The 23,897-nt window shown below is 39.5% G+C and overlaps 1 protein-coding gene across 6 annotated transcripts in view; it reads right to left on the bottom strand.

Annotated features, from left to right (window-relative positions):
• The window catches only part of CNTNAP4 (contactin associated protein family member 4), a 270,899-nt gene that overhangs the window by 81,163 nt on the left and 165,839 nt on the right, over positions 1-23,897 (bottom strand). For 5 of the 6 annotated variants that reach the window (XM_083819196.1, XM_083819200.1, XM_083819197.1 and 2 more), the window contains exon 4: positions 15,249-15,396. In XM_083819196.1, coding sequence (XP_083675322.1) covers positions 15,249-15,396 — 148 coding nt within the window. Of the gene's footprint in view, positions 1-15,248; positions 16,851-23,897 lie in introns of those variants that run through there. The other variant, XM_083819201.1, reaches the window with a different exon arrangement.

Here is a 23,897-nt window from a genome sequence, read left to right as displayed (position 1 = left end):
TGTAGTTTGATGGGTCTTCCTTTCTACCCTTTTTAAAAATGGGAGTGATATTTCCCTTTTCCCATCACCAGGGACTTTTCCTGACTGCTATGATTTTTAAAATATGATGGAGAGTGTCTTGGCAACTAAGTCAGCCAATTCCCTCAGGACCCTGGGATGCATATCATCAGGGCCCATAGACCTGTAGTTAGTAAGTCACTTCAGGAGGTCCTGAACTTGCTTTTTGCTTACAGTGGGAGGGACTCTGCTCCCCCTGCCCCTGCCTAGAGGTTTGGGGACACATGAGATGGGGGAAGTCTGACCAGTATGAAGACCGAGGCAAGGAAGTTTTTAAGTACCTCTGCCTTCTCCTCATCTGTTGTTACAATTTCTCTGTCTTCATTCGTCAGAGGTGATACGCTCTCTTCAGTCTTTCTTTTGTGGCCAATGTACCTGTAGAACCCCTTCTTGTTATTCTTTGAATCCCTTGCCAAATTTAGTTCTGTCAGTGCCTTGGCTTTCCTGCTCCCATCCCTGCACATATGGACAGCATTTCTGTCTCTTCCCAAGGCATGTGGCCCTGTTTCTACCGTCTGTGCATTTCCGTCTTTTGCCTCAGTCTGACTGGCAGGTCCTTGCTCAGCCATCCCAGTTTTCTGCCCTCCCTGATTGCTTTATAACACAGGGGAATGGAGAGTTACTGTGCTCTAAGGAAAAAAATCCTTGACGGGTTGCCAGCTCTGATGTGATCCTCTGTCCCTAAGGACTGTGTCCCATGAGATTTCATCCACTAATTCTTTGAACAGCTGGAAGCTCGCTCTTCCAAAATTCAAGGTCCTGACTTTGCTCTTAGCCAGGCCTATATCCCTTAAGATCACAAACTCAAATGGGGCATGGTCACTGCAGCCCAGACTACCTCCAGTCTTAACCTCTTTCATAAGCTCTTCTGCATTGGTGAGCACCAGGTCCAGTACCGCTTCTCCTCTGGTTGGTTTGACTAACACCTGAATGAGGAAGTTGTCCTCAGTGGACTCCATGAGTCTCCTGGATTGCTTACTTCCCACCACATGGCTTTCCTGGCAAAAATCTGGGTGGTTGAAATCCCCCAGGAGGATGAGAGTCTCTGAGCATGATGCTTCTTGTAGTTGAAGCAAGAAGGTCTTTTCAACAGGCTCCTCTTGATAAGGTGGCCTGTAGTAGACCCCAACCACAGGATGTCCTTTGTTGGTCTGGTCCTTAATTTTCACCCACAGGCTCTCAACCTGCTCTTGGCTTTCTCTCAGAGGGAACTCTTCACAGTCTATCCATTTCTTAACAGAGGGCAACAAACCCACTCTTACGTCACTGCCTGTCTCACTTGTAAAGTTTTAGCCCTCCGTTTCAATATTCCAGCTGTGTGAATCATCCCACCACATTTCTGTGATAATAATTAGATCATAGTTTTCTAATTGCACTGTCACTTCCAGCTCCTGCTTGCTTCCCATGCTGCATGGATTGGTGTAGAGGCACTTCAGCTGGGCTAAGGGCCATGTTGCCTTTTTAGAGGAGTCCTTCCTAATACCTGTGGGATGATTCACAGGTGTTTTCCTACCATTTCTAAAGCACTGGCATTCAGTGTTTCTCTTACACTTACAGGTACATCCCCTCTCCCCCACCAAATGTAGTTTAAAGCCCTGCTAATGAGTCTGGCCAGCTTGCTGCCCAAAACACTCTTGCCCCATTTGATTAGGTGTGCCCCATCCCGTGGCAGCATGTCCAGTCTCTCAAAAGCACACCTGAGATCATAGAACCCAAAATCTTGATCATGGCACCAGCTATGCAGCCACTCATTTAAGTTATCCATATACTGCCTCCCCTGCGGGTCCCAGTCTCTAACTGGGAGGATTGAGGAGAACAGTACTTGTGCTCCTGATCCCTTCAGCATTTTTCCAAGGGACATAAAGTCCCTTTTGATGTTTCATAGCCTCCTTGTTGAGGCCTCAGTTGTCCCTACTTGAAAAAACAGGAATGGGTGATAGTCCTTGATAGGCTTGATCAAGCTTCGTAGCCTCTTTGTGATGTCACAAATAGAGGCCTCAGGCAGGCAGCAAACCTCTCCTGAGATACTGTCTGGCTGGCAAATGGGTGCCTCATGCCTCTCAGAACAGAATCATCATTTACCAACACACTGTGCTTTTTTTTTTTTATAAAACTGGTTCTTAAAGAAATGGTATGTTGGTCTACCTTTTTAAAGTTGCCCTTTCCTGGGTCTTGACCATTACCACTGCTGTTGTTGGCATCCACTCCTTTTTTGAGCCCCAGAGCATGGTATCTGTTGTGTAGGGGCACTTCAGGGGCAAGGGGGAGATTCTTAACTCCGCACAAAACAAAGACAAGGATCCAGCCACTCATGGCTTGTGAGTACATCAGTTCTGCTGATTTCAGGTTGGAAACCATTTTATCCCTCCCTTGAGTGGATTTAAGACAAGGCTGTTGCTCAGCCCCCACCAGTGTCGATACCATGTGTCGATTTTGGAACTTCTGCTCTCACGATTTTTAGGAATCTCTCCTGACTGCCACTACCTTTCAAAGATAAATGATACAGACCCCAAATTGACCTTGGCAGTTCCCTCAGGATTCTTAGTCACTCCCCATTAGGTCCATTGGTTTACATATCTCAAATTTGTTTATGTGTTTCCTAACCTAATCCTCCTCCACTGAGGCTCTCCTGTGCTCTGTACTTTTCTCCTGGGCCTTCAAGTACCTGAGATTCCTGAAATCAAGACTTAGCAGCAAATGTTTAAGAGGGCATTGAGTACCTTGGCCTTGTCCATGTCTTTTACTACCAGATCCCATGTCCCCAGTGCTCAGCAGTGGATCCACATTTTTCCTAGTCTTCTTTTTACTGCTGTATACCTGTAGAATCACTTCTTATTGTCTTGCATGTCCTTTAACAGATTCAAATGCAAGTGTGCTTTGGCTTTCCTAACAAAACCCCTGCATGCTTAGACAATGTCTCTGTACTCCTTCTGCATCACCTGACCATGTTTCCACCTCTTGTACACTTGCTTTTAGTGTCTGAGATCATTTAGAAGTTTCTTGCTCATCCATAGTGACCTTTATTTGATTTTCTGTTTGGATGGACGTTTCTTGAGCTTGGAGGAAATGATCCTTTAAAATCAACCAGGATCTCTCTTCTTTCCGTGACCATCTTCTATGTCACTCTTCCAATTATGTCTCCGAGCATGAAAAAAAAAATTAAAAAATTGCTTTCCTGAAGATCAGGACTGTTATGTTGCTGTCTGTCTTCTTCTCTTCTTTCAGGATCTTGAGCATCACAATCTCATGGTTGTCATAACCAAGGATGTCCTTACTTTTACATCCCCAATCAGTGTTTCTTCGTCTGTAAGTATGAGGCCAGAAGAGAATATCATTTGGTCAGCTGTTTGGTCACTTGCATTGGGGAATTATTATCAAAGAATTCCATAAAAGACTTGCTTATTCCTTTGCTTATTCCTTTCTGTGCTTTCCCTCCAAAAGATATCAGTGTGATTAAAGTCCCCAATTAGGATGAGAACCTAAGACTTCTTCCAGTTGTCTGAAGAAGGCCTCATCTATTTCTCCCATATCAGGCAGTCTATACCACACATCCACCACAATGCCAGCATTGTGCTGACATTTGGTCTGCCATCTAATCTCATATTAACACTGATATAGCTCATCAACAGTACCCAGGAAGAGATTCATTTATCCCTGCTGCTCTCATAACATAAATGACAATTGCCCTCCTCACTGCCCTGGGTGATCCTGTTTAAACAGCCTGTATGCATCCATGGCACCACTCCAGTCATGCGAACTATCTCAACGTGTATTTTTGGTCACGATGAGGTTGTAGTACTCAACTACACGAAGACCTCAGTTCTTTCTCTGTGCTCACTATGTTGTGTATGTTAGCATGCAGGTACTTCAGGGAGGTGTCCACTTGTGTTGATTTCACAGGCAAAGTGTTAAAACATTCCCCATCATGCCATCCTCACAGCAGCAATTCCCTGCTTGTGTGCCTGCACTTGAAATGTTCATTCCTGAGCCGTGGTTTGTTGTTTTCAATGTATCTTTTCCACATCACCCTGCAGCCTCTGCTTTTCAAGTCTGTGACTTCTTCACTTGATTTTGGATCATCATCTCGCTCCCTCATCATTTCTAGTTTAGAGCTCTCAAAAGCTTTGCTACTCTGTTGGAAAACATGCTTTTGCTCTACATGGTCAAGTGGACCTGTCTCTTCTTCCTAGCAGCCCTTGATCCTCAAAGAGTGTCCTAAAGATGTTAAAGCTGAAACGTTGTTGCTGATACAAACTGCACAAGATTCACAGGATTTGCTTACTCTTCCTCAAGTACTGCTCTCTTAACAGCAGAAGCAAGGAAGTAATATAAAAGAATATCTGTCAAAATCATTACAGATTGAATGAAACACACACAAAGGAAGAGATAACACTATAGAGTATTTGCAGTTCATAAGAAGAAAAATGTAATTGTCCTTGAAATATACATTTGTGAAGTAAATGAAGATGTAAAAGACATTTATTTTTCAACTGACTGCTTTACTTCTTCCAAGACAGTGGAAACCCCCATTATCTATTTACTAATTTTACTAAATTAAAAAAAGTGTATAAATGTATAAATATATATATGCACATATATATATACACACACACACACATATATATAATACATATATTTCTCCAAATTGTCAGCATGGAAATGAACTCCATTCAAATTAACTACAGTATTTAAAGTCAGCTATTTATGTTCCATTTTCAAGAACTCTTGCCAAAAGAATGCAGCTATGTTCTGTAGTATATAGTTCCTTGATTTTCCATATATCTTGATAATGTACATTTTATGAAGAATTAATTTATGAAGTGTACAATGAATAAATATTACATTCTACTTAAAAATAAATTCTAGGTTTAATATTTTACTTCATTATGTAACTAAATGAATATAGATGGTAAAAGCATTTATCAATTTCAAATTTAAATAATGGATGTAAATCTAATAACTTCGATAAAAAGTTCAATAACATAACTTTGTATATTGTCATGTGTATATCAAATCAGCTATATAGGTGTATTCTTATGAGGTACTAATAACAGTAGGGTTTGTTTGTTTGTTTGTTTTGGGAACATACTCTTGCTATAAGTTAATGAGACAAAAGTATAAATGACATTTATCCCTGGTCTCTAAAATCCCCTTCACTGTTCTGCAGCACTAGTTCTGAAGAAGCAAAATCAACTCAGCAAAATTTGGAAAATAACAAAAACAAATCTCCCCACCAACATGCATGAATGAAGATTGTGAAAAGACTACAGAGGCTGAGCAAAATGTTATAAAATTTCTCACACATGCTCTGATTCCACCATCTGTTCATCACCACTAAAAATAAATTGAAAGTTGTGAGAGGTAAAGCTTGGATCTACTGAAGTGTTATCAAGACAGAAAGAATGAGCCCAAATACCCAAGGTGTCATAATGCTTTCCTGCTTCATTTTTGCTAACTACTACCAGCTTTGAATAGTCTCTAGATTTGAACATCAATCTCTATGCACTTTCTGTGTTCCACAGAATCACAGAATGGTTAAGGTTGGAAGGAAGCTCTGGAGGTCATCTAGTCTGATGATCTTTCCAAGCAGGGTCACCTTAGAGCACTCTGTACAGGACTGCATCCAGATGAGTTTTGAATATCTCCAGACTAGAAGACTCCACAGCCTCTCTGGGCAACCTGTTCCGGTGTTTGGATATCCTCACAAAAAGGAGTGTTTTCTTACAGGTTATAAATAAGGAAAATATAAAAAGTTGATTCACTTTATGAGTTTTTTTTATTTCCACAGTTTAAAATATCAAAATCCTTAGTAAACTGTGAAAATATCTTTGAAAACTATGAAATGCCTTTGAGAAGCTGGAAATCCTGGAAGCCTACTCATACATCATAGGATCAGATATTTTAGTGGTCTTGAGCAAACGTTTTGGTTGCAATAGCTTTCTTTGGAATATGCTGATTTGTTTGTTTTTGATCTTTTCACTTAGTGCAATAGTTCAGCTAATGCTCCGCGAGGTAAGACTCCAAACAATGCAAACTGTCTGTCATTTTTAACTGTTTCTAGGTATCCTTATTCCTGGCCAATTATATTTAAAAAAAAAAAAAAAAAAAAAAGAGAGAAATCTGGACCTTGACAGTTTGGGAAAGCAGATGTGAGAAGGTACATGAAGTTCAAAAAAGTCAGGTAAATCAAGACATAATTATTGCTTTAAACAAAGCCTTTAGGAAATAAATAAATAAACAAACATATACATGAATAAATAAATGACGGGTTAAAATTATTCATAATAATTTAAACTATATAATCACAATAATTTATACATGATCTTAAATTAATATATAAATCATATAGAAGCATTCCAGCAGTTGGACTCAATGATCATTGTAATGATCCTTGTAACTTGGAATATTCTATCATCCTAATATTCTATATATAATTATATATAGAATATAGTCTTAAATATTCACAAACATCTAAAATAAACTATTGTGCAAGACATTATCTGGCTCATTTAATACAGTGAGGACTCTGGCAGAGGGTTTGCGTAAAAAACCTTGTGTAAAAAAACTTGTCAAAGTACCTATGACACTTGCTTTGAGTCATTGCATCAGACAACATTTTAATATACACAGCATATTTATTTCCCAAATATCAATTTCCTAAAATTGTTTAAAACATGACATAGACAGTGAGATTGAGTGCACCCTCAGTAAATTTACAGATGACACCAAGCTGAGTGGTGTGGTTGATACTATAGAAGGAAGGGATGGCATCCAAAGGGGCCTGTACTAGCTTGAGAAGTGGGCTCACTTGAACCGCATGAGATTCAACAAGTCCAAGGTGGCACTCCTGGGTTGGGGCAATCCAGGACATGAGTACAGAATGGGAGAAAAATTCATTGACAGCAGCCCTGAAGAGAAGGGCTTGTGGGTTCTGATGTGTCAAAAGCTTGACTCGAGCCAGAAGTGCATACTTGCAACCCAGAAGGCCAACTGAATCCTGGGCTCCATCAAAAGAGGAGTGACCAGCAGGTTGAGGCAGGTGATTGTCCCCCTTTACTCTGACCTTGTGAAGCCCCACTTGGAGTACTGTGTGTAGGTCTGGGGCCCCCAAGCACAAGAAGGATGTGGATCTGTTTGAACAGGTCCACAGCGCGGCCATGAAGATGATCTAGGGGGTAGAGCACCTTTCCTACGTAGAAACTCCGAGAGAGCTGGGCCTGTTCAGCCTACAGAAGAGAAGGCTCCGGGCTGACCTCGTCACAACTTTTCAGTACTCAAATGGGGTTTATAGAAAAAGACGAAGAACAACTTTTTGTTAAGGCAGATAATGACAGAACAAGGTTGAATGGTTAAACTAAAAGAGGGGAGATTTAAATTAGAGATTAGGAGGAAATTCTTCACGCAGATGGTGGTGAGTCGCTGGAACAGGTTGCCCAGAGAGGATGTGGAAGCCTCATCCCTGGAGATGTTCAAAACCAGGCTGGATGAGGTCCTGGGCAACCTGATCTAATGGGTGGCATCCCTACCCATGGCAGGGGGGTTAGAACTATATGATCTATGAGGTCCCTTCCAACCCAAGTCATTCCATGATTCTATGACCTGAGGGTCCTGTTAGACACCAAGCTGAACATGGGTTAGCAGTGTGCCCTTGCAGCAGAATAGGCTCATGGTATACTGGGCTGCATTAGACAAAGCATTGTCAACAGATTGAGGGAGGTAATACTTCCTCTCTCCTCAGGACTGCTGAAACCACACTTGAGTACCGCGTCCAATTCAGAGACCTCCAGTACAAGAGACATGAAATTCCTGAACAGTGACCAGTGAAAGGCCAGGAATATGGTGGGAACTGGAACCTCTTTCCTGTGAGGAAAGGCTGAGAGAGTGGGGAATGCTTAGTCTGGAGAAGAGAAGGCTCAGGGGTATCTTATCAATATATATGTAAATAGTTGAAGGGATGGTGCAAAAGGATGTAGCCAGGCCTTTTTCAGTGGTGGCCAGAGACAGGAGAGGTGTCAGTGTTCACAAACTGAAACACAGGAGGTTCCTTCTGAATATCAGGAAACACTTCTCTGTTCAAGTGACTGAGCACTGTCACAAGTTGCCCAGAGAGGTTGTGGAGTTTGCCTCCTTGGAAATATTCAAAAGCCAACTAGACATGGCCCTGAGCTACTGGCTCTAGGTGGTTATTGGTTTGAGCAGGGGTGTTGGACCAGCTGACCTCCAGAGATTCCTTCCAACCTAAAACATTCTGTGATTTTTTGAAAACATCCTGCCTGCCTGTTCTTAACCCAGGAAGCCACAGGAAGAATTCCAGCCCCAGCAGCTCCACTGCATCCAGTTACCATGGCTACTTATTACTGCTTACACAGAAAACAATGCAGAGAAGAAGAAAGAAAACTAAGGAACATTACTGACAGAGAGAATGAGAAAGACAAGAATTACATGTGGAAAATACAGGGGAGCTCATTTAATGTTGCATGTAACTCCATAACTGACTACCTAATTGACTATTGTTAAGAGGCAAAAATTGAATGACTTTTTTTTTTTTTTCTGGATGTAAGCTTAACAAACATATAAAATGTGACAGTTTTTGGCCTTAAAGAGTTTATAGTCAAAAATGGATCCTGTATTAAAAATAAATAAGTAAATAAATACATGGAAATATATTAACCTTGCAATAATGTGTTATATCCAATGAATGTCTATCAAAGATATCACTAACATAAAGTCAGTAGATAAAGATAAAACATTAGTACTGATGATATGAAACTAAGGTATTTAGAGCAGGTATTTGCCTGGCATATTACAGAACAGGGAATTTGAGAGCAGTGCCAACAAATGTCCTGTAAGTATTATTTTACTAAGACAGTAATTACCTCTTTTGAGTATAACAAACACATACTTTTCAGTATCATACTGTGGAGTAGTGAGATTGACCTCACATCATCTTTGTAGTTTTAGTTTTATTTGTACAACTTGCAACGAAGAAGACTGAAGTTGCTACATTTTCACTTCACACACACACACACACAAAAATAAATAAAAAAAAATAAAAAATAAAAAACCTCACACCATTAATACAGACACAATCTTAACCAGCCTGAAGAAAACTTCCATATTTGTATCACTATCACATTCTTTATGTAGTTTATTAGAGTAGATAACAGATGAAGTAAATATTCTTAATTTAAACTCTTCTTAATAGCTAAATGAATTGTCATTGTTTGTTGTTGTTGTTTTTTTGTTTGTTTGTTTGTTTTCTTACATAATCTACCTATAGGATCAATCCTGTGGCAAACAAATAACGTACAATAAGATACATAAAACAACAACGAAAACAACAAAAAACACATAATTTTCCTCTAAAGCAGTTACTGTCCCCACCAAATGAATTGTGTAAGTTCTCATTGTGCATATATATATTCATAACATAGACACTGTCTTCTTTTTATCCTAGAGACTTTTAAGTTTTCAGTTTGCACAATGGCAATAAGGACAACAGGGATATCACACAAGAGAGACATAAGATCTATTGCAAGGTGTGATAGAGAAAATTACAGGAGTAAATGAACACAGTGAAACTCTAGATTTTAGGCAGGTGAGAAAGCCAAAGCTTCAGTTTGGAAATGTTTTGTGAACAAGAGACTGAAGAAGGACATAAATGTTGTTGAATGCATAAGGTACAGGACCGGGAAGAAGAAAAGCTGATTATTTGTTACTGATGATCAATGGCAGGAAAGAATGCAGTCCTTATACCAGAGAAGAAACAGGGGGGACTCACATGAATGTTCATCTGAAAATGAAAAAAGTTCAGCCCCATTTTTTTTTATTAAAAAATAAAGAATAATAAATAAATTAACAAACAAACCAACAAATCAATAAATAAAGTTGTCTTGGCACCGAAAACTGTGGAGGAAGTTGAATCTTGAATTTGACAGTTTAAGCAGTGTCATTAGTTTGTGCTAGGAATAAGCAATATTCGCAGGAAAAAAGAAAAAAAGAAAAAAAGAAAAAAAAACATCGTAGAATCATAGAATCATTCAGGTTGGAAAAGATCTCTAAGATTACCTAGTCCAACCTTTAACCTAGTGCTCAAGTCTAAACTAGTCTTAGACTAAAAGTCTAAGTACTAAACCATGAAAGTAAATTCTAAATCTACATATTTCTTGAAGACCTCCAGGGATGCTGACCCAATCGCTTCCCTGGGCACCCTCTTTTAATGTCGCACAACCCTCTGAGTAAAGAAATTTCTCCTAATATCCAACCTAAGCCTTTCCTGATGCAACTTGAGGCCATTTCCCCTATTCCTATCACTTGGAGCTTGGGAGAAACTCCACCTCACTACAACCTCTTTTAAGGTAATTCTAAATTACAATAAGGTCTGCCCTGAGCCTTCTCTTCTCCTAGCTAAAAAAACAAACAAACAAACAAACAAACAAAAACAAAAAAAAACCAGCTCCCTCAGCTGCTCCTCTTAAGACTTGTTTTCTAGACCCTTCACCATCTTTGTTGCCCTCTTTTGGACATGTTCCAGCACCTCAATGTCCTTGTCATAGTGAGGGACACAAAACTGAACACAGTATTCAAGGTCTGGCCTCACCAGCACTGAGTATGGAAGGACAATCACTTTCCTAGTCCTGCTGGCCACACTGTTCCTGATACAAGACATGATGCTCTTGGCCTTCTTGGCCGTCTGAGCACACTCCTGGCTCATAATCAGCCAGCTATCAACCAGCACCCCCAGGTTGCTTTCCACCAGGTAGCTTTCCAGCCACGCTTCCGCAAGCCTGTAGCAATGCATGGGGTTGTTTTGTCCCCAGTGCAGAACCTAGCACTTAGACTTGTTGAACTTCATACAGTTGGCCTCAGTCCATCAGTCCAGCCTTTCCAGACCTCTCTGCGGAACCTGCCTTCCCTTGAGCAGATTGATGGTCACATCTAATTTGGTGTCATCATCTGCAAACTTACTGAGGGTGCACTTGATCCCCTCATCCAGATCATTGATAAAAATATTGAAGAGATCTGGCACCAATACTGAGCCCTGGGGACAGCTCTACTGACACTTTTAACTGGATTTAACTCCATTTACCACAATTCCTTGGGCCACCCAGACAGTTTTTAATCCAACAAAGCATACACCCATCCAAGCCTTAGGCAGCCAGCCTCTTCAGAAGAATTCTGTGGAAAGCAATGTCAAAAGCCTTACTGACGTCTAGTTAGACCACATCCACAGCATTTCCCTCACGCACTCATGATATCCTCAGATGTCACTGAGGTGTTCTGTGCATTTTCAGGAATAGGCTTCTCCTGTCCTTCTCCTGGCATGAACAATCTGCTTTCTGGGATGAGACTGTTTACCTAATTTCTCCAGTGACCTATTCTCCTACAGTCTGAGATTTTCAGTATCCTTAGTTTATGTTCCTTTACTCATTTTACAAAGCTGCATCACAGATGTAATTTACTGAAGTTAAATTTAAAATGATAGATCTGATACTAATGAATAGATGTAAAAGACAGCTAGCTATATGTAGAATGTTCAGAAGAGATCAGCTGAGCAAAGCATAACTTAAATTGAAAAAAAAAAAAGTTAAGAGATGAAAATACTTAGGAAGTTAAAGAGACTGCTTAAAAATAAACTCTGATTCCTTTATGGAGAAAATATATGACGAATGAAATGGTAAACAATTTGCTAAGAGAAATACTTTTCGAAAGTCTAGGGATGAAGAAATACAACAGGAATACAACAGGAATCATAGAATATGCCATGCTGAAAGGGATTCACAAGGATCATACTGTCCAACTCCTGGATCTGCAAAGGACCACTCAAGAATATGTCTGAGAGTGTTGTCTAAATGCTTCTTGAACTCTGACAGGCTCGGTGCCATGACCACTTCCCTGGGGAGCCTGTTCCAGTGGCTGACGACCACCTTGGCAATGAAACTTTTCCTAATATTCAGCCTGAAACTCTCTGTTGTAGCTTCATACCATTCCCTCGGGTCCTATTACAATCACCAGACCATAGAGATCAGCACGTGCACCTCTGTTGTGATGGGGTCTCCCCTCAGTCTCCTCTTCTCTAGGCTGAACAAACCAAGTGAATTCAGACAGTTCTCATATATCTTGCCCTCCAGACCCTTTACCATATGTGCTGCCCTCATTTGGATGCTCCCTAACAGTTTTATGTCTTTGTTATAGTGTGGTACCCAAAACTGCACACAAAACTCGAGGTGAGGCCACACCAACATGGAGTAGAGTGGGACAATCACTGGCTAGCCATGATGTGCTTGATGCGCTCCAGGATACAGTTGGCCCTTTTGGCTGTCAGAACACACTTCTGACTCGTATTCAACTTGCTGTTTACCAAAGATTCCTTTCTGTGGGGCTGCTCTCCAGGCTCTCATACCCCAGTTTGCATACATATCTAGAATTGCCCTGTGACAGGTGCAGAACCTAGCATTTACTCTTGTTAAATTTGATACAGTTGGTGATTGCCCAGTCCTCTAATTTTTCAAGATCTCTCTGAAAGGCGTCTCTACCCTTGATGGAATCAACAGCTCCTCCAAATTTAAAGTCATCTGCAGACTTACTCAGTGTAACTTGAAGTTCTACATACAAGTCATTTATGAAATCATTAAAGAGAACTGGCCCTAAAATGGAGCCCTGGAGAACCCACTAGTGACTGGCCACCAGCCTGCTATAACCCCATTTACTTTAATTCATTGAGCCTTACCCATCATCCAATTGTCCACCCATCACATTACGCATTTATCTGGCTGTATGCTGAACATTTTTTTTTTTCCCCAGAATAATACTGAGAGAAACCTTAATGAAAGCTTTACTGAAATCCAAAAAATTACAATCTACTGGCTCCCCTTTGTACAGCTGCATAAGTGAACTTGTCATAAAAGGAAACTAAGTTCCTTGAAAAGGGCCTTCCCCTCACGAACCCATGTTGGCTCTCACCAATGACCACATTGTACTTCGTGTGTTTATTACTAACTCCCAGAATAATTTTCTCCATAATTTTACCAGGCCCTGAAGTGAGACTGACAGGCCGGTATTTGCCATCTCTTCTGTCTTACCCTTCCTGAAAATTGGAACAATGTTTGCCAGATTCCTGTCAAATGAGACCTCTCCAGATTCCCAAGAACATTGGAAAAAGGTCTTGCAATAACAACAGCCAGTTGTCTGAGTACCCTGGTATGAATCCAACTGGGCCTCGCAGACTTATATGCATCCAGATGGAGCAGCAAGTCCCACACAAGTTCAGAGTTGGCTGGGAGTTTATCTTTACCACAGTCACAGTCCTCCAACTGAGATTTCCAGGTGTCCCAGGGACCACCACTGGTGTTGAAGACAGGGGCAAAGATGGCATTACACGTCTCTACTTTGTCTATGCTCCTATTTGTGAGGTGACCATCCTCATGAAGTAATGGACCAATGTTACTTGGTCCATTATTTTGTCCCTCCCTTTGCTGTTAACATATTATAAATAAATAAATAAATGAATAAAATTAAAGATTAAAAACTTTAATTGGTCTCTGGCTGCACAAACAGCAGCCAGCTCTCCCTACAAACAGCATCCCTATAGTCCTCCTGTGTCACACAACCTCACTTCCAGTGGCCATACAATTTATTTTTCCAACTAAGCTCTGTAATAAGATCCATGCTCAGCAAAGCCAACCTTCTGCTTCTTCTCCTTGACTTCTGACATTTTGGAATTGTTTGTTATTGTGCTCTTAAGAAGAGGTATTTAAAAAGGGACCAACACTGATCGACACTAATTCCTTCAAATGCAGTTTCTCAGGGAATCTTGCAAACTAGTTCAGCAAGCAGCTTGAACTCTGCTCTCCCCATATCCAGGGTTGAAGTTTTCATGGCAGTTTTCCTCCTGTCACCAAAGATTTTAAACTCAACTACTTCCTGGTCATTATGGCCAAGGTGGCCATCAATTGCCACTTCACCCATGAGACCCTGTCTGTGTACAAGCAGAAGATCTAGGAGGACACCTTCCCTAGTCATCTCCCTTAGTAGCTGTACCAATAAGTTATCACCAAGATGTTTTAGGAATCTCCTCAACCTGCTTATATCAGCCTTGTGGTACACCTAGTTCATGCCTGGCAAGTTGATTTCCCCCAAAAGGACTGCAGCTGATCTAGAGGTAAAGTTCCCTAAAGAATATTTCATTGATGTCATCATCACGGCTGGGTGGTCTATAGTAGACTCCCACAATGACATCCCCTTTATTTGCTTTATTTGCTTTTCCCTTACCCAGAGGGTCTCATCCATGCCATCACCAACTGCAAGCTCCATACACTCCAGCCCCTCCATTACATATATCGTCACCAGCCCACCTTGCCTGCCCTGCCTATCCCTCCTGAAGAACCTATGACTTTGCACGAGGTTTTACTTATACCAATGATGTTGTAGCTCTGGGACTGATCCAAGGCTTCTAGCTACTCTTGCTTGTTTTTCATGATGCATGTATTGATGTAGAAGCATTTCAAATGTGCTTCACTGTACCCAGCACCCCACGGAGTGGACTAAAAGTTTTCACTAGCCTGCAGTCTCTCAGGAAAAGTTATAATGTCCAGGAAATCAATATAAAAGTAACAGTCAAGCCTTTGCCTGTCAAATGCAGAATCAATTATTTTTTTTTTGTTGTTATTGACATAAAATCTACTGTAAACATACCACTTAAACAAATATCATCTTTGAAGTATCCTTCAACTGTGTAGAATCATCCCTTATTTGTGGTTGTATCTACTTGTACTGTTATTGACTCAAGACCAAGATTAGACATATTTAAAGCTGTAAACATTTTCAACATTTTCTCTTCAAGTAGAAAGCACGCTATGCTAAAACACAATTTTATTTATTTATTTATTTATTTAGGTGGTGGTGGTGGTGTCTCTTTTTTGTTTGTTTACGAATATCAGAAAAAGAATTTTCAGTAAATTAGTTATTGAATTACATTTATGTGCCACTCATTCCAACACAGAAGGAGCTGGAAAATAAGCATTACATATTGCTAGATGATGCAGAAACAGTGAAGTCTGCACATAAACCTATTAAATTGTTTATATGCAATATTAAAACTAAGCTTAGAATTATACTTTCAAGTGTAATTGATGTAGCAAAATACAAAAATTAATGGATGTTTCATTTAGCGGATTCCGCAAAACACTTACTGAACATGCATCCATACACTTCGATGCGCATTCCGATTCTACCATTGGGATTCCAGTCCAAAGGCACAAAGCGGAGAAATCTTGCTTTAATGGAATGCTGAAGTCTGTAATATACAACACTATCTGCATTTGTGTTTCCAGAAAATGCCTAGAAGAAAACAAAATATAGATTAGTCACATCCATATCGAATACAGAAACATATTTTATTATTGCTGATCTTTTCATTTTACACCCTCATCTGGTAAACAGTCAAGAACAAGAAAAAAAAATTGTCAGTGAATTCAATAGGAATAACCACTCAATCAAATTTGATTCTTCTTCTAGATCAAGTCAGCTGTCTATTTAGTGCCAATACCACACTCATTAAAACGTCAGAACTTCTGAAATTTAAGTGAATGAAATGTCATTTTCCAAACCAAACATTCCTCTCCAAAATGTGTAGAACACACTGGCATTTCAATATGTTGTACTACCTAATATATATATATATATATATATATATATTTGTCATAAGACAATAGAGCAAGTTCTTTGCTTTGCTTTTGCCTAAAGGTCACCTAAATTTCATTAAAATCTTGTATGACGTGAATCCTGAATATAAAAAAGTTCCACTTATAATTGCAGTGATGTGGAAAGACTCTGGTTTCCAAATAAAGAGGACAGAGTACTGTGAAATAATTTAAATTCAGTGTTCTGTTGAAAAGGAAATATATATGTTTTAACTTTTTTTTTTCCCCCCATTGGAGAAAAAAAAAAAAAAAGAAAAGAAAAAAAGAAAAAAAAATGAAAAAAGAAGAAAGAAAAAAGAAAAATAAAGAAAAAAATGAAAAAAAGAAAAAAGACAAAAGAAAAAAGAAAAAAGGACAAAGGAAAAAGAAAAAGAAAGAAAAAAAAGAAAAAAACTATTATCAGAGAAAAGAAAAAGGCAGTATTTAACATACAAGATTAATTTTCTTATTGTTACATAGAGAAAAAATTTAGGAGACATAAGGTGTGAGAATTGGAAAAAAAAAAGTAAAAGCTTGTGGGTCAAGATAAAGACAGTTTAATAGGACAGAGAAGAAAGAAAAATAATAATTATAATAATTATAATACTAACAATAATGATGTGTCCAAAACAAGTGATGCACAATGCAATTTCATCTCCCACTGAGCAATACCCATCTTAACCCCGAGCAGTGGTCTCCCCCCACCCTGGCCAGTCACCCCATATTAATTTTTCAGCATGATATTATATGGCATGGAATATCCCTTTGGCCAGTCTGGGTCAGCTGTCCTGGTTCTTTCTCTTCCCAGCTCCCTGATGCACCCCCAGCCTCCTCAGTGGCAGGGTGGTATGAGCAGCTGAAAAGTCCTTGGCTTAGTGTAAGCATTGCTCTGCAACAATTAAAACATCAGCATGTTATCAACATCATTCTCATCCTAAATCCAACACACCACCATACCAGCTACTAGGAGGAAAATTAAATACATCCTAACTGAAACCAGGACATAAGAAAATATAAAATGAACATAAAAACAAGGAACTGTAATCATAAAAATTAGCAGCAACTTAAAAACTGTAGAATATCTTCTGATTTTGTTGGTTACATTAAGATCTGTCTCCCTCCCACCCCCCCCACCCCCACCCCCCTTTTTTTTTTTCCTCATTGCCTGTTTGTGTTATATGAGCAGTTTGTGTTATACGAAATAATTTGTTCACACAATTGGGGTTTAAATATCTGATACATAAAACAGAAATAGCTCTCTGAAATGTTTTGATTAGCAGAAATAAAAAGATTATACATTTCTGGATAAATGGACAATGCTGTTGCTAGAGTTATAAGCAACAGAGGTAGTGGCTGCAAAAGTATATAGAAACCAAAAAGTCCACACTTTTAAAGTTCTCTTTAAATAGCTTCTTGAAGCATAGATGAGCTTAATTCTATTCATTATGTACCCTCCTATACATGAAACTTTTTACCTTTCTTCCTTTGCACTAGTCAAATTTCCATATAAATTCTAATCTCTGAAAATTCAATAGAAAAAAAAAAAAGGAAAAAAAAAAAAGAAAACAGAAAGCAACTAGTGAATGTGCTCATTACAGCTAACCTATTAAGCTAGTAATAAGCAATGAGAGTTAGCGACTGAATATCTACACCACTTTCAGCTTCATGCTTCGTGATTTAACTATCATAGCGGGTGAAGCTGGAAAGACTGTAAAATAAACACCAGAGAACTACTATTTGGAGGGTGAGAGTACTCCAGACCTCTTGTTCCTTCAAATCCGTATTTGCAGCCTGTAACAAATGTAGTTGCTAGAGAAAGTGTCAATTAATTTGTTGACTGAATCAGAACCCAGACCCCAGAAGATTACATACTGGAAGTAAATGAAGTGTTCAGTTAAGATTATATATATATATTTTTTTTCCAAGATCATTTTAAGAGAGCAGACGAGCAGCCACCTCATTAAAATTAGTTCTTAAATTTTAAAAATGGAATGCATATTGCCTGTTGGTTTTTTTTTTTGTTTGTTTGTTTGTTTTTATGCAGCATATACTTAACCCATGTGTTGTTAATTTTAAAAATATATTTTTACTTCAATAGTAGCCTAAAATTAATTCACACTACTCCTTAAATTATTCGAACTGTCCAGTTTATAAATCGATACTTTTAGCTTCCATTTTATAAAGATTTTATCTGAAAAGAACTAATTCTTAATGTGTATCAATTGAGTATTATTGCTTGATTTTAAACCATTTAAAGCTTAAAATACAGTTTGAGTTTTTTTTTATTATTATTATTTTAATACTTTTTACAAGAAAATGAAAGATGAAGCAATCAGACAGTTTCTCCTTAAGAACTGAAGGCATGCCTGTAGCCTAACAAATAAACTGAAGACTTTTTAGAGGAGATGTATACAAAATATGACAGATACATTCCTGTCTATACAGTACATCAAAATTATAGATTGGTTGGGCTTGAAGGGACCTTAAAGATCATATAATTTCATATAATTAGCCCCCACCCCCTCCCCCCAATAGGGAAACCTCCCCCTACATCAAGCTGATCCCACCAGGCCTTAACATTTCCAGGGATGGGGCATCCACAACTTCTCTGGGCAACCTGTTCCATTACCTCACCACTGTGAGGCACTAGAAAAATTACTGTTTAACAGTCTGATCCAGTAATCATTTAAATACACAAAAATTGGAGCTATGTAATATGCTACCATCCTCTCATCCCTACCATCTTTAGACTATTCAGATCACTTAATTCTTGTGTCAAATCACTCAAAGGGAACATACCATTAGTTTTAGATTATGTAGGAAGCAGAGTCTTCACAACCCACACAGGTATCTGATGAGTAAAAAAATTTAATGTGACCCTTGTTTAACATGAATGTTACACATAATAAGCATTGTGTTTGCATAAATTTTAATAGGGTTGTAAAGCTAACCCCTCTAATACAACTGCTTACTGATTCTTATTTCACGCTCTCAGATACACTATATTTTACTGCTATTGGCATTACATTGGCATGAAAATGTGTCATGTTTCTCAGATAATGTTGGTTTTTAAAACGTGAAAGTACAATACTACAGAGTAACCTTAAATGGTAACAGGACCACTCAGCAGTACAGATAGATATGTAAGCAGACAGCTCTTCATGGCCTATTTTATTTCAGGAAGGGAGAACACTAGGCTGCAATAGCCTTAAATGGGGACCTACTCTCTAACCTGTTTTAACCCTCACACTCAGTATCTAACCTGCACTTTTTTTTTTGTTTTTTTTAATTATTATTAATAATTGTTTTTATTATTATTATTTTTTTTAACCTCAAGCTATTTTAACCCTGCTTTGAAGGTAGAATTATCTCTTTTATTATGCCATCAGAGATCACTTGTGTGCTCCAGTTTGTATTAGTAAAGTGAAATCCTTTGTGGATTTATAGCTTAAAAAGGTTGTGAAGCCAAGTTTATGCCAAGACAAGTTAAAAGATAAATTATTTGTTTCCATCTCCATTCTCTATGCAGAAAGAAAGGAAACGTGTTTTTAGACACAAGTGCCATGTCCTAAAGTCCCTCATCTAGCAAAAAAAAGCCCTCCATTTTTAAAACTGTTTGTGAGACATGTGCTGTGTATTCTAAGACGTACTTTAGGTCATCCATAACAGATGATACTTATTAATGAATGTGATTATAGATAAACTGTAAAACACGGTATAGGACTGAATAATATGCATAGTTTTAACATATTTTGTGTACATATTGTAATAAATACTGTAATGTTTATCTAAATACTACTTCATATTACATACAAATTAAAATTTAATTTTAATTTCATATGGTTACCCTCATTTAATGTTTAATGACAAGAATTAGAACAGGACCCCAACATAGATAATTTTATCACAATAAGAAGCTCAGTAAATGAAGTACTAAAGCTCCTAGAGAAAGGTCTGCAGTTCTCACTGTTGTTTCTGAATTCTATAAAGAACACCAGTAAAAGCAGTCAACAAAATCAATGTGAAGTAGATAAAGAGCTGTTCCTATAACACATTTGCTGTTTTTGCATGATGTTGCTTATGGTTTGCAAATGCTAACAAGCCACATTACCTGTAAAAGTTTTTCTTCTTCTGGGAGATGCCAAAACTACAGTTGGCATTAGTGCCAGGGGGAGTCATGAAAGGAATAAAAATCCCAGTAAGTTACTGACAATTTGTTTGGCTTAGAGCGTCATCCAAACTTCAGTAGGACTGTTGTAATATTAATTCATTCTGTGATCTTCTCAGAGTTCAAAACAGGGAGCTCAAAATAAAATATTTTCTTACCTAATTCCAGAGCTATATTTAGTTTCTTATATTAGGTTAACTATTTAGATCTCTATAACAAATAGGATGTTTATTCAAGTTAACATAGTGCACAATACAATTAACATCAATGTCAATGAAATACTCAGTTCACAAGAATCCAGTCATTTCATGACCTGTGATCCTTGTGAGTCCCTTCCAACTCAGGATATTTTTTTTTAGGATTTTTTATTTTATTTATTTATTTATTTATTTTCATTCAGACTCTTCCTTCCTATCCCATTAACTGTATGAAGTTATTGTCAATCTTTTGAAGTTGGTCTTGAAATTCAAAAGGTGTGAACTGTTTGGTTAAAGTGGAAATATGAATGTGAAAGTCCTTCTTTCTGACCAGAAAACAATGTACCAGATGACAACCTCCTTTACTTGATTACCAGACTGGAATTATGGCTAGGACAAAATATGGCTGGAGGGGGTGATTCTATCTCTCTACTCCACTCTTCTGAGACCCCATCTGGAGTGCTGCATTTAGTTCTGGGGCCCTCAGCACAAGAAGGACATGGGCGTGTTGGACTGAGTCATGAGGAGGGCTGTGAAGATGATCATGGCTAGAACACCTGTGCTATGAAGACAGACTGAGGGACTTGGGTTTGTTTAGCCTGGAGAAGAGAATGCTCTGGGGAGAGTTTATAGTGGCCTTTCCAGTACCTAAAGACCTTCAGGTCCCTTCCAACCATTAAACCATTCTATAATTATATGACTCTATAAAATGACCAAAGGTTTATGCAAAAACTGACAAATGTATTAGCTATAAAATACTCAGTGATGCATTAAGTACATGTACTTTATAATAAGCCTTGTCTATGAACTGTTTGTAGATATAGCTGAACTAGACTAATCTTCAATTGACAAAAGCATAGGGCTGTTGTACGTACTCATAAATCCAGATGAACATAAAGTACATAACATTAACATAAAAGAAGAACATAAAATAAGGATGTATTAATCACAATATGGTTAATATATACAAGGTTAATAAATAATAAATAAAATAAAATAAAATAAAATAAAATAAAATAAAATAAAATAAAATAAAATAAAATAAAATAAAATAAATAAAATAAAGCTAGAAAATGTCATAAATTCCTGTTCTAGTAAATGTCCACTGTTTGTAACATCTTCTGCTACCCCTGTAAGATCATACTCCAGTTATCAAGCTCTAATGCATTTACATGTTGTGCACATTAAATTCACAATGCTATGTTTGAAAGAAAAATAGCTGACTATATACAACAATAACATGATTGCCAAGTAAAACTGTCTAGGCCTTAAAATCACTGTCATATTGCAAACGCATCACAGAATTTCAGGATGGATGAGGTTGGAAGAGACCTCTGAAGATCATCTAGTCCAACCCTTCTGCTGAGCAGGATCACCTTGAGCACATTGCACAAAATGGCATCCAGGTGGGTTTTGAATATCTCCAGATAAGGAGACTCCACAATCTCTCTGGGAAACCTGTTCCAGTGCTCTGTCACCCTAACAGTAAAAAAGTGCCCTCTCATATTCAGACGGAACCTCCTGTGTTTCATTTTGTGCCTGTTGTCTCTTGTCCTGTCGCTGGGCACAACTGAAAATAGACCGGCTCCATCATCTCAACACCCTCCCTTCAGATATTTATATACATTAATGAGGTCTCCCCTCAGTCTTCTCTCTTCCAGGCTAAACAGGCCTAGATCTCTCAGTCTGTCCTCATATGACATGTGCTCCAGTCCTCTAACCATCTTCATAGCCCTCCTCTGGACTCATTCCAGTGGTTCTATGTCCCTCTTGTACTGGGAAGCCCAGAACTGGACACAATACTCCAGGTATGGCCTCACCAGGGCTGGGTAGAGGGGGAGGATCACCTCCCTTGACCTACTGCCAACACTCTTCTGAATGCACCCCAGGATACCATTGGCCTTCTTGGCCAAAAGGGCACATTGCTGATTCATGGTCAACCTGCTGTCCACCAGGACTCCCAGGTTCCTCTCTGCAGAGCTGAACTCCAGCAGGTCTGTCCCCAGTCTGTATTGCTGCTTGGGGTTATTCCTCCCTAGGTGCAGGACTCTGCATTTGCCCTTGTTGAACTTCATGAGGTTCCTTTCAGCCCAACAGTCCAGTCTGTTGTAGTCCCTCTAAATGGCAGCACAGCCCTCTAGGGTATCAGCCACTCCTCCCAGCTTTGTGTCATCAGCAGACTTGCTGAGGGTGCACTCTGTTCCATCGTCAAGGTCATTGATGAATAAGTTGAACAACACTGGACCCAGTACTGACCTCTGGGGGACACTGGTAGCTACAGGCCTCCAATTAGATTCCACACCACTAGGCACAGCCCTCTGAGTTCTGCCATCCAGCCAATTATCAATCCACCTGTGGTGGTTTTACTCAGGTGGGCAGCCGAGCTCCACCACAACTGTTCTCTCACTCCCCACCCCTCCTCAAAGAGGAAGGGGGAGAAAATACTACACAAAGAGCTCGAGGTTTGAGATGAGAATTATTTAATTAAAGGGAAAGGGAATACGAAAAAAAAAAAAAAAAAAAAAAAAAAAAAACAAACAAGGCCACGCGGAAGCACAGAGAGAAAGGGGGAAAAAAAAAAAAGTTATTCTCTACCTCGCATCAATGAGCGATGTTCGGCCACGTCCTGGGAAGCAGGGCCTCAATGCATAGCGTTGTTTGGGAGGACAGCCCCCCCCCCCCCCCACGAGAGCCCCCCTTTTTATTGCTGAGTGTGACATCATGTGGTATGGAATATCCCTCTGGTTGGTTTAGGTCAGCTGCCCTGGCGATGTCCCCTCCCCATCACTTGCCCACCCCCAGCCTGCTGGCTCTTGGGGGCTCGAAGGGAGTCCTGGTGCTGTGCCAGTACTATGCAGCAATAGACACAACACTGGAGTGATACCAGTGGTGTTCCAGCTATGAGTGCAGAGCACAGCACTGCATGGGCTGCTGCAGGGAAAGGTGACTCCATCCCAGACAGACCCAGCACACCATCTCACTGTCCACTCATCTAGGCCATACTTCCTGAGCTTGTCTATGAGGATGTTATGGGAGAGAGTGTCAAAAGCCTTGCTGAAGTCAAGGTAGACCACATCCACCACTCCACTCATCTACCCAGCCAGTCATCTCAGTGTAGAAGGATATCAGATTAGTCAAAAATGACATCCCTTTGGCGAATCCATGCTGGCTATTCCTGATCACGTTCTTATCCTCCACATGCTTGGAGATGACCTCCAAGATGAGCTGTTCCTTTTCCAGTTCCAGGGATGGAGGTGAGGCTGAATGGTCTGTAGTTGCCTGGGTCTTCCTTCTTACCCTTTTTGAATGCTGATGGGATATTTGCTTTCTTATAGACCTCAGGCACCCCTCCTGTTCTCCAGGACCTTTCAAAGATGATGGAGAGTTGCCTAGTAATAACATTGGCCTGCTCCCTCAGCACCTGTGGGTGCATTCCATTGGGGCCCATGGATTTGTGGATGTCAGATTTGCTTAGATGATCTTTGACTAAGGAAAAGTCCTCCTGTCTCCAGGCTTCCTCTCTTGTCTCCAGGGTCTGAGATTCCTGAGGGCTAATTTTAACAGTAAAGACTGAAGCAAAAAAGGCACTCATCAACTCTGCCTTCTCTGTTCCTTTGTCACCACAGCACCCTCCCCATTCTGCAGCAGCCCGACATTTTCCCCAGTCTTCTTTTTCCTACTGATGTATATGAAGAAGCCCTTCTTGTTGTCCTTGACATACCTTGCCAGATTTAACTCCAAATGGGCCCTGACCTTCCTTGTCACATCCCTGCATACTCTGACAGCTTCCCTATA

The sequence above is a fragment of the Anser anser genome, assembly GCF_964211835.1.
Source record: "Anser anser genome assembly, chromosome: Z".
Lineage (NCBI taxonomy): Eukaryota > Metazoa > Chordata > Aves > Anseriformes > Anatidae > Anser > Anser anser.
Note: the sequence above shows the minus strand (reverse complement) of the source record. Positions and strands in the feature narration are given on the sequence as shown.